The following is a 14260-nucleotide window of genomic DNA, read 5'->3' on the forward strand; positions in this document are numbered from 1 at the left end:
ATGCGTATTCCGGGTATCATCAGATCCGGATGAAGGAATCCGACCAAAAGGCGACTTCATTCATTACCCCGTTCGGTACTTACTGCTATGTTACTATGCCCTTTGGTTTGAAAAATGCAGGTGCTACCTACCAGCGTACGATGCAGCGGTGCCTGAAGGACCAAATTGGCCGGAACGTGCACGCTTACGTCGACGACATCGCGGTCATGACCCGGAAAGGATCCGACTTGATCAGCGATCTCACAGAAACCTTCGACAACCTCCGCAGGTACAAGATGATGTTGAATCCGCTGAAATGCGTCTTTGGCGTGCCAGCCGGAAAACTCCTTGGCTTCATAGTCTCTCACAGAGGCATTGAGGTTAACCCGGAAAAGATCAAGGCAATCCTGTGCATCAAAAGGCCAACTTGTCTCAAAGATGTGCAACGACTAACTGGTTGTGTTGCGGCAATCAGTAGGTTTGTTAGCCGTCTTGGCGAGAAGGCACTACCTCTGTACAAGCTGCTGAAGAAAACAGACAAGTTTGTCTGGGATGATGCAGCCGATGCAGCTCTTCGAGGGTTGAAGGAAATACTTACCTCCCCTCCTATCTTGGCAGCTCCAGCAGAGTCAGAGCCAATGCTCCTTTACCTGGCAGCTACCAACAAGGTCATCAGCCTCGTCATCGTGGTGGAGCGAAAGGAAGAAGGTCATGAATATGACGTCCAGAGACCTGTCTACTACATTAGTGAGGTGCTGACGGAATCAAAACAGAGATATCCTCACTTTCAGAAGCTAGCTTATGGCGTGTTCCTAGGCAGCCGGAAGCTGAGGCATTATTTCCAAGAGCATCCAGTAACAGTCGTAAGCAAGGCTCCGCTGTCAACAATTCTCAACAACGCTGACGCAACAGGACGTACGGCTAAATGGGGCATCGAATTATCCGCCTTCGACATCGCTTACAAGCCAAGGACTGCGGTAAAATCCCAGGTTACGCAGATTTCGTTGCAGATTGGACGAAGCTCCGGATGCAAGTCTGGAGCCGGAACCAGAAACATGGGTCATGCACTTCGACGGATCCAAGCAGCATCAAGGCTCAGGAGCCGGAGTCACCCTGAAATCCCCTACCGGAGAAGAATTGCAGTATGTTCTGCAGATCCACTTCGAAGCTACCAACAACATGGCGGAATATGAGGCTCTACTACACGGTCTGCGCATCGCTAAGGAAATTGGGATCAAGCACATCATATGCTGTGGAGATTCCGACCTGGTGGCACAACAAGTAGCCGGAACCTGGAACGCCAGAAATTCCGTCATGGCGGCCTACAGAGACGAAGTTGACGAGATTGCCAAGAGCTTCCTCGGATACGAAGTCAAGTACGTCAGGAGAGACGATAACACGGCGGACATGCTATCCAAGCTCGGATCCGGCAGGAAACCAATTCCGCCTGGCATTTTCCTGGAGCATCTCCGGATACCCTCAGTTAAGGGCGCTAACCCGGAAAACCCAGAGGTGGCAGTGTCTCCGGCTAGGGAAGTGATGGCTATCATTCCGGCTTGGACCCAGCCTTTCCTGGACTACCTCATCAATCAGAAGTTGCCAGAGGACGAGGTCCTCGCACGACAGATCGTCAGGCGAGCACGAACCTACACAATAGTTGATGGACAGCTCTACAAACGAAGTGCAGCAGGGGTATTTCTTAAATGCGTCTCCAATCAAGATGGCATTGAAATCCTCAGAGAGATCCACGCAGGGGACTGCGGGCATCACGCCGCTCCCAGATCACTCGTTGCAAAAGCTTTTCGGTTAGGTTTCTATTGGCTTACAGCTAAAGAAGACGCTGATAAAATAGTCAAGACCTGCCGAGGTTGTCAGTACTACGCTACTCAACCAAACGCTCCAGCCCAAGAGTTGAAGACCATACCTATCACCTGGCCATTTGCGGTCTGGGGGCTTGATATGGTTGGTAAGTTAAAAAAATCATCTCCTGGCGGTTTTGAGTACCTCCTGGTCGCTGTTGACAAGTTCAGCAAATGGATCGAGGCTAAGCCAGTGAGAAAAGCCGACGGTGCTACGGCACTAAAATTCGTCTGCAGCCTCGTGATGAGATTCGGCATCCCGCACGGCATAATCACGAGATAATGGCACGAACTTTGCTCAAGGAGAATTGAGGGATTATTGTGAGACAATGGGGATACGACTGGACCTCGCATCTGTGGCTCATCCACAGTCCAATGGTCAGGTTGAAAGGGCTAACGGCCTAATATTATCAGGAATTAAACCACGCCTTGAAGGACCGCTGCGACGAGCAGCCGGAGCTTGGGCTGATGAGTTGGAGGCTGTTCTGTGGAGTTTACGAACTACCCCTAACAGATCAACAGGGTTTACCCCTTTTTTCCTGGTATACGGATCCGAAGCCGTACTTCCCTCCGACATCATCCACGATTCACCGCGAGTTTCCGCCTACAATGAAGAAACAGCTGACGAGGCAAGACAGCTATCTGTGGACCTGATCGAGGAAGCTCGGAACTTAGCAGATCAGAGATCCGCCATCTATCAGCAAAAGCTCCGACGTTATCACAGTCGTCGAGTTCGGAAACGCTCCTTTATGGCAGGAGACCTGGTCCTCCGCCTTCGACAGGTGAAAGACCATAAGCTGCAATCTCCATGGGAAGGACCCTTCGTCGTTAGCAAAGTGCTTCATAACGGGTCGTACTACCTTGTCGATTTCCGCGAGTTAAGGGATAGACCTGCTAACTGGCACCGGAAACGCAAGCGTGAGGATCCGGATGACATCTACGATGAAACAGATCGCCCTTGGAATATCGCACAGCTACGTCCTTTCTACACTTAGCATACATTTTCCGAGTTCTAAACTCTGTAATAGTTATACATGATCAATGAAATAAAGCTTTTGGTTCACTCCTTGAGTCCTTTACCTCCTTTACTTGCTCATTTTAGATCGTGTATGTTTTTTCCAGCTAAAACCGCAGAGCTGGATTTTTTCCGCCTAGGCGTGTATGAAAGTTGTGATTTTCAAAATCGTCCTTTAGGATGTAAGCTTAAGTTTTCTGATTAAGTTGTTATCTGTTGCGAACTCGTGGATTCCTAGTAGCGATTTCCGGCACCTATGCCTGGGGGCTTGTTTCCGCGGTTATGGACGGACTGCCATTGGGCTTCGTCGCCGCTGGCGAGCGTTTCCGGCTAAGGTTTTCCGGCTCGTGGAAGGTCAAGCGAGCAAGCCGGAAAATAACGAAGTCAGCACTTGCTTTCCGACATAAAACGAAACATGCACATAACATTTAACGGATAGCAGGATAAGTGTTTCCGCCCCATGCATAATTGTTTCGTTCCTAGCTACTTAAGAATTTAAAGTCTTATTACAAACCCTCGCTGGGGCCAAAATGATGCATTGCTTTTCCCGCAGGAATAAAAGTTCTCACTCCCCCTTAGCCGGAGAAGTCTTGCCCTCTGGATCTTGTTCCTTGGCGCCTTCGGCCGGAGAAGATACGTCTTCTTCACTTTCCTTTTCTTCGGAAGCAGCAGTGCTGGTCTTGGGTTCTTCTTGGGGCGCATCCTTGGAGCTGGTCCAGGTAAACTCGGCTCCGGATTCCGCAGGTCGCGCCTGGGCGTCGAGATCCTTCAAAAGTTCCACTTCTAAGGGCTCGTCAGCAGCAAGGACGACCTTGTCGTAGAATTCCTCGTGCCGGATCCTGCGCGCGATGCGGGTGTCGTAGCCGCTCACTGCATCCAGCAGCTCGCCGACGTCCGCATCCGGAGGAACGCCCGTGGTCACTTCATCAAGATCAAGACCCGGAGTATGTGCTAGGCACATGGTCAAGGCCATTGCAGCTGCGCCTCGGGCTGAAGATGCTTGTAGATCAGTCACCAGCTCCGGCAGAACGTCCATCTTACCAATAAGCTTGCGCACGTCACAAGTGCGGCTCCTTTTGATGTTCAAATTATGGCATATTTTGCGGGAGGCGGAGATGAGATCCTTGCAGTCATCACCCGCGAGTTGCAGAAGATCGTCTCGTGGGAACAAATTCCGGCGCTGTTCCGGGTACCCAAGCGGCTCTACATAAAAAGATAATCAGGATATCAGCATGCAATTTGAGCGCAAAGTAAAAAAGAATCGGAGCAAATATCTTGACAAGGTTCCGATATCATACCCAAGATGTTCTCATTGAGCAAGTCCCAGTGCTGCTCCGCTGTCTCCATAAATTTCCGGAGTCCGTTGAGCTCCTTTTGCTGCCTCCTGATGGTCTCGCTGTCAGCATTCTTTTTCAGCTCCAGCTCGCCCTTTTCCCTGATATGCTCGGAGTTTTTCTCCGCCAGCTGCTTTTCGGCCTGCTCCCTCTTAAGTTCCGCCTCCTTTAGCTTCGTCTCCAATTCTTGGTACGAGGAGCGCAGGTTCTCAAGTTCAGTCGAAGCTGTTGCAAGGGAGGAGGATGCGCCTATAATAATATACGTTAACAGCAAATTTGAAGTCGGAATTTGGTTAATAACGAAGAAGGCGGAAACCAACCTTGGGCGTCTGCCAGTTGTTTAGCCAGTTCCGCATTCTCATCCTTCAGGGTCCGGATATTTTCCGCCTGACTCAGAGTAACGCGGCGCTGCAGGGCAATGTTCTTGTGCAGCTCGTAGTGCAGCGCCTGCTGTTCCTGTAAAATTTAAACAGTGCAGGAGTAAAAATTCCGCCTGTAGCAGTGGTTTCTTTTAAAGCATCATTGCCGGAACTTTTCCGCCATAATGCTTGGGGGCTACTGGTCCATTCTAAAAAACTTTCCCGGAAGTAATTTTTCTCTAAGCATTTAAGCGCTAACTACTTTTTGAGTTTCCGCCTACATGCTTGGGGGCTACTGGGGAGTACCTTTTGCTTGCAGATAAGTTGATCGCAGAACTGGCCAATGTTTTTCTTGAAGTCCTGGATCTCCGATGTCCTGGAATCCGGTTTCCCCCAGGCGTTGTTCAGCATGGCGTTGAGCAGGTCTTGTTCAAGTTCCCACTTCTCCGCCTCAGTCAGCTTGTTAAAAAACTTGGTGGCATACGCCTTGGGGGTGGAAGTGGTGTCCGCCGGATCTCCGAAGTTCTTCGGAAAAACGACTATGTCGCCAGCGCCCTCTCCAGCCTTCTCGGAAGTGACTTCCGCATCTCCTTGGCCTTGTGTTTCCGCCTCTTCTTGGGCAGGGCTTTTGGCCTTGGGATCTTCTTCCTCCAGGTGCCCGCTGCTAACCGGAATTATCTCCGGTGGAGTGTTTGCGGCAGGCGGGAGATGGGTCAGCCCGAGGAGGCGACGGTTGAGGAGTTGGGTGGGAAGCGCCGGGTGGAACTGGAGTAGAGGGACCAACTGCCGGAGATTTCTTAATGTTATTCGTGATGGGCTGCTGTCTGGTGGTCCGCGTGGCAGCGGTTTTCGGATTCCTGCAAACAAGTGAAAGGGTTTAGACAAGAAATAATTTCGCTAAGTAAAAATCGCATCATGCTCGGAAACTCACGGGGCGCCGGGAATGATGGGGCGTGTGCCCTGGCCAGCCGTCGAGAGCATCCGTAGACGCGCACGCTCCGCCTTCCTTGAGTCAAGCGGAGGTGGTTTCGTCGTCTTTGGCTTCTTGGCGGAGGCCTCGCCGCTAGCTCCGGCCGAGCCGGAAGCCTTGGCGCGGGGACGCTTTGTAGGTCGAGGGGCCGCCTTGCGGGGTGCCTGGTCCTCTTCCTCCTCGTCGTCTTCCGGAGCCTCCTCCGCCGTGTCGCTGGTGACGGGGACGCGAATGATGGTGCGGAAGTTGTCCTCCGCCAAAGTATTGAGCTGGAAGGAAAATGAACAGAAGTTAGAGTTATCCTTGTGAAGTTTGAAGCAACGGAAAGAACGAAGCTTACCGGAGGACACTGATCGTTCGTGTAGATATCCTTGAACAGTTCCGGGACCTGTTGGCCCCTCGGAATCTTCACCAGCGTCTTGAGTCTTCTTTTCAGAGAGTCAGCCGGAAGATCATGGCGGGTAACCCGGAGAAGATCATCCGCCCCGGTGTAAGCGCACATTAACCGCGCGTTGTAGCGAAGGGGCTGGATTCTCCGGGAAAACCAGCTAAGTGTAAGCTGGGCTCCGGTAAGTCCGTCGTGGACTAGCCAGGAGATTCTCCGCGCAGCTTTCTCCAAGGTTGGAGTCAGGGCGAGTGGAGGGACGAAGCTCCAGCTTGCAAGTTCTTCCGGAGGTTCGTTGACGAACTGGGGAAGGCCTTCGTGGACATCCGGAACAGGAGCATTCTTCTCGTAGAACCATCCGGCGTTCATGCACCGGACGGACTCGTGTGAATCGTGGGGAGGATACATACGATTAGGGCGGAGCATAAACGTCATGCTTCCGCAGTTCACCATTGCTTTGTCCTTAGTTTCTTTCTTCACTCGGAAAAAGAATTGCCACAACTTGACATCTGGCCGGATCCCAAGATGTCCTTCGCAGAGAGTCACGAAGTTGGACAAGAGAAGGTATGAATTGGGGCAAATGTTGTGGGGCTGGAGCCCGTAGGTGTTGAGGATGGAGAGAAAAAATTCCGAACAAGGGAGTGAAAGTCCGCGTTCCACCCAAGCCTTGGTCATGACAACTTCTCCGGCTTTCCGGTTTGGGGCGTCGGAGTCACGAACGAAACTCCAGTGTGTGGAGATCATTCCCTCGTTCTGGAGCTCTCTAAGCTCCATGTCGGTGGTTGCGCAAGGCCACCATTGACCTCGTTCTCCTTCACGGATCCGGGCCTTGGACGCCCTCTTGTTTTCCGCCTCCTGCACCTTTGCTGCCATCCGAGCTTGTCCCTCGAGTTCTTCTTGGAGCTCTTGGAGAGTAGGGATCCGGCTTGGAGCGGTGCTGGAAGATGCGGAAAAAGGTTGAGCTAGTCTGATGTCGGAAACATACGGTGGCAGGAATGATATAGGATCCGGGCATATGGGTTCTATTTGGTTGGGATCCGGGCTACTCGAAGAGCTACCAGTGCAAAGTGACGATTCGAGTGGCATGCTTCCGGCTGCACCCATACAAAGTGTCTGAGTACCCGGATCACTAAGCCTATCTTCTACACTAGGTTGTCTTCTATAAGTCCGGCGTACTTACCGCTAATGGCGCGGTGGTGCGGCGGAGCTCCGGCGGAAGATGAAGTCGCCGAACTTGAAGGAAATCGGCCCGCGTGACCACGAATCGGCGGCGGAGCAAGTTTCCCGTTCAAACGTGAGAATCTTGGAGCGAGGGAAGCCTTGGTTCGGCGGCACTCGAAGTTCACCGGGGCGAAGTTCGCCGGAATCAAGATCTGGCGGGCGGCGCGGCGCGAAGAGGAAGACGATGTGGTGAGAGGGGGTGAAAGAATGAATTTTTACCGGGCCGCGGGGTATTTATAGGCCGCGCTCGGAGATTCGGGATCCGGATCCAACGGTGGAAACTGAACGGTCGCGCCATTGGATGGATGACACGTGTTTAGGTCAAATGCGGTAAAACGACGTGGAGGTAACTTAACCATGCACTCCCGAAAATTCCGGCTGAAGATTTGCATCTGCGAAACTTTAGCGCGGGAAATGAGGAAGTTGTGTGCGGGAAATACGGAACTTCCGTTGTTAAGCATGATCTGAAGACGAAGGATTTCCGAAACCGTTAGAGTCTTTTAAGATTCCGGGTGATTCTGTGAAGATAAGATTGGCTTTCGTTCAAGCAGGGAGTAACCCGGAAATGTTCTTTGGAACGTCGATGGATGAAGTCCCTCAGGATGGGAGCATTTTCCGGCTTTAAGTTGGAAAAAGAAGAAAATGCAATGTTGGAGCTCTTCAAGTTTCTCCGCGTTACCAACGTTTGCCGGAGATCATGATGGTCCAGCAAGACGGAGACTGCAGGGGAAACTCGGAGAACTCTGGGGGCTACTGTTGTGGGTATACTTCATGGGTGTACCATCGACAGTGCCTAGATCCGGCAAGCCCGGGTGGCCCACAGATGGTGATGAGGCATGTGGCCCATCGGGCGGCCCAGTTGCTGTTGATCATAAAGGAAGAAGTCCAGCCCAGGATCAGCAGGCCGGATCCGTACCGACCTAGGAGTGACCCGGATCCAGGGAGGCCCATGAGGAACCCGGATCCAGTACGACGTGTATGGAAGGCGGATCCGTGACGTGCACGGCAAGATATTGTACCGTAGCTAGGCTATCTGTAATCCGGCTAGGACTCTCCATGTAAACCCTAGATCCGTGCGCCTTTATAAGCCGGATCCCGGGAGCCCTAGAGGCACAACCACAACTCATTGTAACAACGCGAAAGCGCCCAGATAATTCCAGACAAGCAGCAGTAGGCCCTGTCATCGTGCAGGTGTTCCGAAGCTGGGTAACTCGCGTACCACCGTCCCGTGTGCACTCCGCCCTATGGCCCCTACTTCTTCTCCCCCTCGCGAGGATCCCTCCTCCGGGGTACCGTCGATTAGGCAACGACACCTCTAATCGAAGGTTGATACTAGATTTGGATTTCTGCGCAGAAACAGATTTCTATCTGTCACGAATCTGGGCTGTTTTCTCTGTAGAAAAATCATAAAAATATGCCAATTTACGTGCGTGTTCCTCAGATATGTACGCAACTTTCATTAGTTTTGAGTTTTCTGATATGAGCAACGGAAGTATTTATTAAAAATTCGTCTTTACGGACTGTTCTGTTTTGACAGATTCTGCCTTTTATTTCGCATTGCTTCTTTCGCTGTGTTGGGTGGATTTCTTTGTTCCATTACCTTCCAGTAGCTTTGAGCAATGTCCAGAAGTGTTAAGAATGATTGTGTCACCTCTGAACATGTGAGTTTTTGATTATGTACTAACCCCTCTAATGAAGTTTATGAGAAGTTTGGTGTGAAGGAAGTTTTCAAGGGTCAAGAGAGGAGGATGATATACTATGATCAAGGAGAGTGAAAGCTCTAAGCTTGGGGATGCCCCGGTGGTTCACCCCTGCATATTTCAAGAAGACTCAAGCATCTAAGCTTGGGGATGCCCAAGGCGTCCCCTTCTTCATCGACAAATTATCAGGTTCCTTCTCTTGAAACTATATTTTTATTCGGTCACATCTTATGTGCTTTTCTTGGAGCGTCGGTTTGTTTTTGTTTTTGTTTGTGTTTGAATAAATTGGATTACATCATGCTTGTGTGGGAGAGAGACACGCTCCGCTGTTGCATATGAACACATGTGTTCTTAGCTTTTAATATTCATGGCGAAGTTTCTTCTTCGTTAAATTGTTATATGGATGGAATTGGAAAATGATACATGTAGTAATTGCTATAAATGTCTTGGGTAATGTGATACTTGGCAATTGTTGTGCTCGTGTTTAAGCTCTTGCATCATATACTTTGCACCCATTAATGAAGAAATACATAGAGCATGCTAAAATTTGGTTTGCATATTTGGTTTCTCTAAGGTCTAGATAATATCTAGTATTGAGTTTGAACAACAAGGAAGACGGTGTAGAGTCTTATAATGTTTTCAATATGTCTTTTATGTGAGTTTTGCTGCACCGGTTCATCCTTGTGTTTGTTTCAAATAAGCCTTGCTAGCCTAAACCTTGTATCGAGAGGGAATACTTCTCATGCATCCAAAATACTTGAGCCAACCACTATGCCATTTGTGTCCACCATACCTACCTACTACATGGTATTTCTCCGCCATTCCAAAGTAAATTGCTTGAGTGCTACCTTTAAACAATTCAAAATTTATCACCTCTGATTTGTGTCAATGTTTTATAGCTCATGAGGAAGTATGTGGTGTTTATCTTTCAATCTTGTTGGGCAACTTTCACCAATGGACTAGTGGCTCCATCCGCTTATCCAATAATCTTGCAAAAAGAGCTGGCAATGGGATTCCCAGTCCCAAATTAATTAACAAAAATAGACACTCCTCCATGGTATGTGATTGTTGGACGGCACCCGAAGGATTCGGTTAGCCATGGCTTGTGTAAGCAAAGGTTGGGAGGAGTGTCATCATAATAAAACTAAAATAAAAAGGCACTCCTTCATGGTATGAGATTGTTGGCAGGCACCCGAGGATTCGGTTAGCCATGGTTTGTGAAAGAAAGGTTGGAAGGAGTGCCACCCAAAAATAAAATAAAATGGGAGCCGCTCTTTGAAGGTTTGCCTGGCAAGGGGGTTAGAGTACCCGCTACCATTCGTTGACAACAACATACACCTCTCAAAACTTTATTTTTATGCTCTCTTTATGTTTTCAAAATAGAAGCTCTAGCACAAATATAGCAATCGATGCTTTCCTCTTTGAAGGACCATTCTTTTACTTTTATTGTTGAGTCAGTTCACCTATTTCTCTCCATCTCAAGAAGCAAACACTTGTGTGAACTGTGCATTGACTCCTACATATTTGCATATTGCATTTGTTATATTGCTTTGCATTGACAATTATCCATGAGATATACATGTTACAAGTTGAAAGCAACCGCTGAAACTTAATCTTCCTTTGTGTTGCTTCAATGTTTTTACTATGAATTATTGCTTTATGAGTTAACTCTTATGCAAGACTTATTGATGCTTGTCTTGAAGTGCTATTCATGAAAAGTCTTTGCTATATGATTCACTTGTTTACTCATGTCATATACATTGTTTTGATCGCTGCAGTCACTACATATGCTTTACAAATAGTATGATCAAGTTTATGATGGCATGTCACTCCAGAAATTATCTTTGTTATCGTTTTACCTGCTCGGGACGAGCAGAACTAAGCTTGGGGATGCTGATACGTCTCCGACGTATCGATAATTTCTTGTGTTCCATGCCACATTATTGATGATATCTACATGTTATATGCACACTTTATGACATATTCGTGCATTTTCTGGAACTAACCTACTAACAAGATGCCGAAGTGCCAGTTCCTGTTTTCTGCTGTTTTTGGTTTCAGAAATCCTAGTAACGAAATATTCTCGGAATCGGACGAAATCAACGCCCAGGTTCCTATTTTGCCCGGAAGCATCCAGAACACACGAGAACCACCAGGGAGGGGGCACAGGCCCACCAAACCCTAGGCCGGCGCGGCCAGGGGGGGGGGGGCCGCGCCACCCTATAGTGTGGGCACCCCTTCGACCCTCTGGCGCCGCCTCTTCGCCTATTTAAAGCCTCCGTCGCGAAAACCCTGATACGTTCGACGAAAACCACAGAAACCTTCCAGAGCCGCCGCCATCGCGAGGCCAAGATCTGGGGGACAGGAGTCTCTGTTCCGGCACGCTGCCGGAACGAGGAAGTGCCCCCGGAAGGCTTCTCCATTGACACCGCTGCCATCTCCACCACCATCTTCATCACCGCTGCTGCTCCCATGAGGAGGGAGTAGTTCTCCATCGAGGCTCGGGGCTGTACCGGTAGCTATGTGGTTCATCTCTCTCCTATGTGCTTCAATACAATAATCTCATGAGCTGCCTTACATGATTGAGATTCATATGATGATGCTTGTAATCTAGATGTCATTATGCTAGTCAAGTGAGTTTTACTTATGTGATCTCCGGAGACTCCTTGTCCCACGTGTGTAAAGGTGACAGTGTGTGCACCGTGTGGGTCTCTTAGGCTATATTTCACAGAATACTTATTCACTGATGAATGGCATAGTGAGGTGCTTATTTATATCTCTTTATGATTGCAATGTGTTTGTATCACAATTTATCTATGTGCTACTCTAGCAATGTTATTAAAGTAGTTTTATTCCTCCTGCACGATGTAATGGTGACAGTGTGTGCATCCGTGTTAGTACTTGGTTTATGCTATGATCATGATCTCTTGTAGATTGCGAAGTTAACTATTGCTATGATATTATTGATGTGATCTATTCCTCCTACATATGCATGAAGGTGACAGTGTGCATGCTATGTTAGTACTTGGTTTAGTCAAATTGGTCTATCTTACACTCTAAGGTTACTTAAATATGAACATTGAATTGTGGAGCTTGTTAACTCCGGCATTGAGGGTTCGTGTAATCCTACGCAATGTGTTCATCATCCAACAAGAGTGTAGAGTATGCATTTATCTATTCTGTTATGTGATCAATGTTGAGAGTGTCCACTAGTGAAACTATGATCCCTAGGCCTTGTTCCTAAATACTGCTATCGCTGCTTGTTTACTGTTTTACTGCGTTACTACTGCTGCAATACTACCACCATCAACTACACGCCAGCAAGCTATTTTCTGGCACCGTTGCTCCTGCTCATACTTATTCATACCACCTGTATTTCACTATCTCTTCGCCGAACTAGTGCACCTATTAGGTGTGTTGGGGACACAAGAGACTTCTTGCTTTGTGGTTGCAGGGTTGCATGAGAGGGATATCTTTGACCTCTTCCTCCCTGAGTTCGATAAACCTTGGGTGATCCACTTAAGGGAAAACTTGCTGCTGTTCTACAAACCTCTGCTCTTGGAGGCCCAACACTGTCTACAGGAAAAGGAGGGGGAAGTAGACATCAGGGGTCTACGTACGCTACACGAAGGCCCTAGCTGCTGATACGTCTCCGACGTATCGATAATTTCTTATGTTCCATGCCACATTATTGATGATATCTACATGTTTTGTACATACTTTATGATGATTTTATGCGTTTTCCAGAACTAACCTATTGACGAGATGCCGAAGGGCCAGTTGCTGTTTTCTGCTGTTTTTGGTTTCAGAAATCCTAGTAAGGAAATATTCTCGGAATCGGACGAAATCAACGCCCAGCATCTTAGGATCATGCGAAGCTTCCAGAACACCCGAGAGAGGCCAGAGGGGGGCCACAGGCCCACCACACATGACCCTGTCGCGGACAAGGGGGGGGGGGGCGCGCCCCCCTAGTGTGTCGTCGCCTCGTTGACCTTCTGACGCCGCCTCTTCGCCTATAAGAAGCCCCTCGACCTAAATCTTCGAGACGGAAAAGCCACGGTACGAGAAACCTTCCAGAGCCACCGCCATCGCGAAGCCAAGATCTGGGGGACAGGAGTCTCTGTTCCGGCACGCCGCCGGGACGGGGAAGTGCCCCCGGAAGGCTTCTCCATCGACACCGCTGCCATCTCCACCGCCATCTTCATCACCGCTGCTGTCTCCCATGAGGAGGGAGTAGTTCTCCATCGAGGCTCAGGGCTGTACCGGTAGCTATGTGGTTAATCTCTCTCCTATGTACTTCAATACAATGATCTCATGAGCCGCCTTACATGATTGAGATTCATATGAGTTTTGTATCACAATTCATCTATGTGCTACTCTAGTGATGTTATTAAAGTAGTCTATTCCTCCTCCATGATGTAATGTTGGCAGTGTGTGCATCATGAAGTACTTGGTTTATGCTATGATTGTGATCTCTTGTAGATTATGAAGTTAACTATTACTATGATGGTATTGATGTGATCTATTTGGTTATGTTGATCTATCTTGCACTCTAAGGTTATTTAAATATGAACATCGAATATTGTGAAGCTTGTTAACTCCGGCATTGAGGGTTCGTGTAATCCTACACAATTAGTGGTGTTCATCATCCAACAAGAGGGTGTAGAGTCTAGCATCTATCTATTTATTCTGTTATGTGATCAATGTTGAGAGTGTCCACTAGTGAAAGTATGATCCCTAAGCCTTGTTCCTAAATACTGCTATCGCTGCTTGTTTACTGTTTTACTGCATTTGTACTGTCCGCAATATTACCACCATCGACTACACGCCAGCAAGCACTTTTCTGGTGCCGTTGCTACTGCTCATATACATTCATACCACTTGTATTTCACTATCTCTTCGCCGAACTAGTGCACCTATAGGTGTGTTGGGGACACAAGAGACTTCTTGCTTTGTGGTTGCAGGGTTGCATGAGAGGGATATCTTTGACCTCTTCCTCCCTGAGATCGATAAACCTTGGGTGATCCACTTAAGGGAAACTTGCTGCTGTTCTACAAACCTCTGCTCTTGGAGGCCCAACACTGTCTACAAGAATAGAAGCTCCCGTAGACATCAAGCACTTTTCTGGTGCCGTTGCCGAGGAGGAAAGGTAAAAGGCACTCATACTCCGGTTCCAGGTAACTAAGTACTTTTCTGGCGCCATTGTGTGTGTGCTCAAAGCTATTTCCTTTAGATCCTGCAATTGCATCTTTTTGTTTCTTGTTTTACACTAGTTAGGCATAATGGAATACAACTATGAGCTTTTTGATTTATTTCCTAAGGTAGGACATGAATTGTGTGATGCGAAAATTAAAGAACCTAAGGAGCCTCAATTGCATGCTAGTAGCAATGTTATTAGTATGAACGCAATCACTGCTAATGCTATGGAAAATTCTAAG

The 14260-nt window shown here is 48.4% G+C and overlaps 1 protein-coding gene across 1 annotated transcript; it reads right to left on the bottom strand.

The window, feature by feature from the left end:
* Window positions 1–3078: 3078 nt before the first annotated feature.
* LOC127328193 (uncharacterized) lies at window positions 3079–5243 on the bottom strand. Its single transcript, XM_071825095.1, has 4 exons — window positions 4853–5243; window positions 4508–4643; window positions 4152–4436; window positions 3079–4056 (listed from the first exon to the last, which is right to left on the bottom strand). The coding sequence occupies exons 1-4, from the start codon at window positions 4955–4957 to the stop codon at window positions 3419–3421; spliced, it is 1164 nt and encodes a 387-aa protein (XP_071681196.1). The 5' UTR covers window positions 4958–5243; the 3' UTR covers window positions 3079–3418.
* Between the last annotated feature and the right edge of the window lie 9017 nt (window positions 5244–14260).

The sequence above is a fragment of the Lolium perenne genome, chromosome 2 (assembly GCF_019359855.2).
Source record: "Lolium perenne isolate Kyuss_39 chromosome 2, Kyuss_2.0, whole genome shotgun sequence".
NCBI classification, from domain to species: domain Eukaryota; kingdom Viridiplantae; phylum Streptophyta; class Magnoliopsida; order Poales; family Poaceae; genus Lolium; species Lolium perenne.

Coding starts and splice junctions, on each gene's coding strand:
- LOC127328193 (XM_071825095.1), bottom strand. CDS start 4,957: ATGCTGAACAACGCCTGGGGGAAACCGGATTCCAGGACATCGGAGATC. Junction 4,437..4,507: donor ACAACTGGCAGACGCCCAAG/GTTGGTTTCCGC, acceptor ATATTATTATAG/GCGCATCCTCCTCCCTTGCA. Junction 4,057..4,151: donor GCTCAATGAGAACATCTTGG/GTATGATATCGG, acceptor CTTTTTATGTAG/AGCCGCTTGGGTACCCGGAA.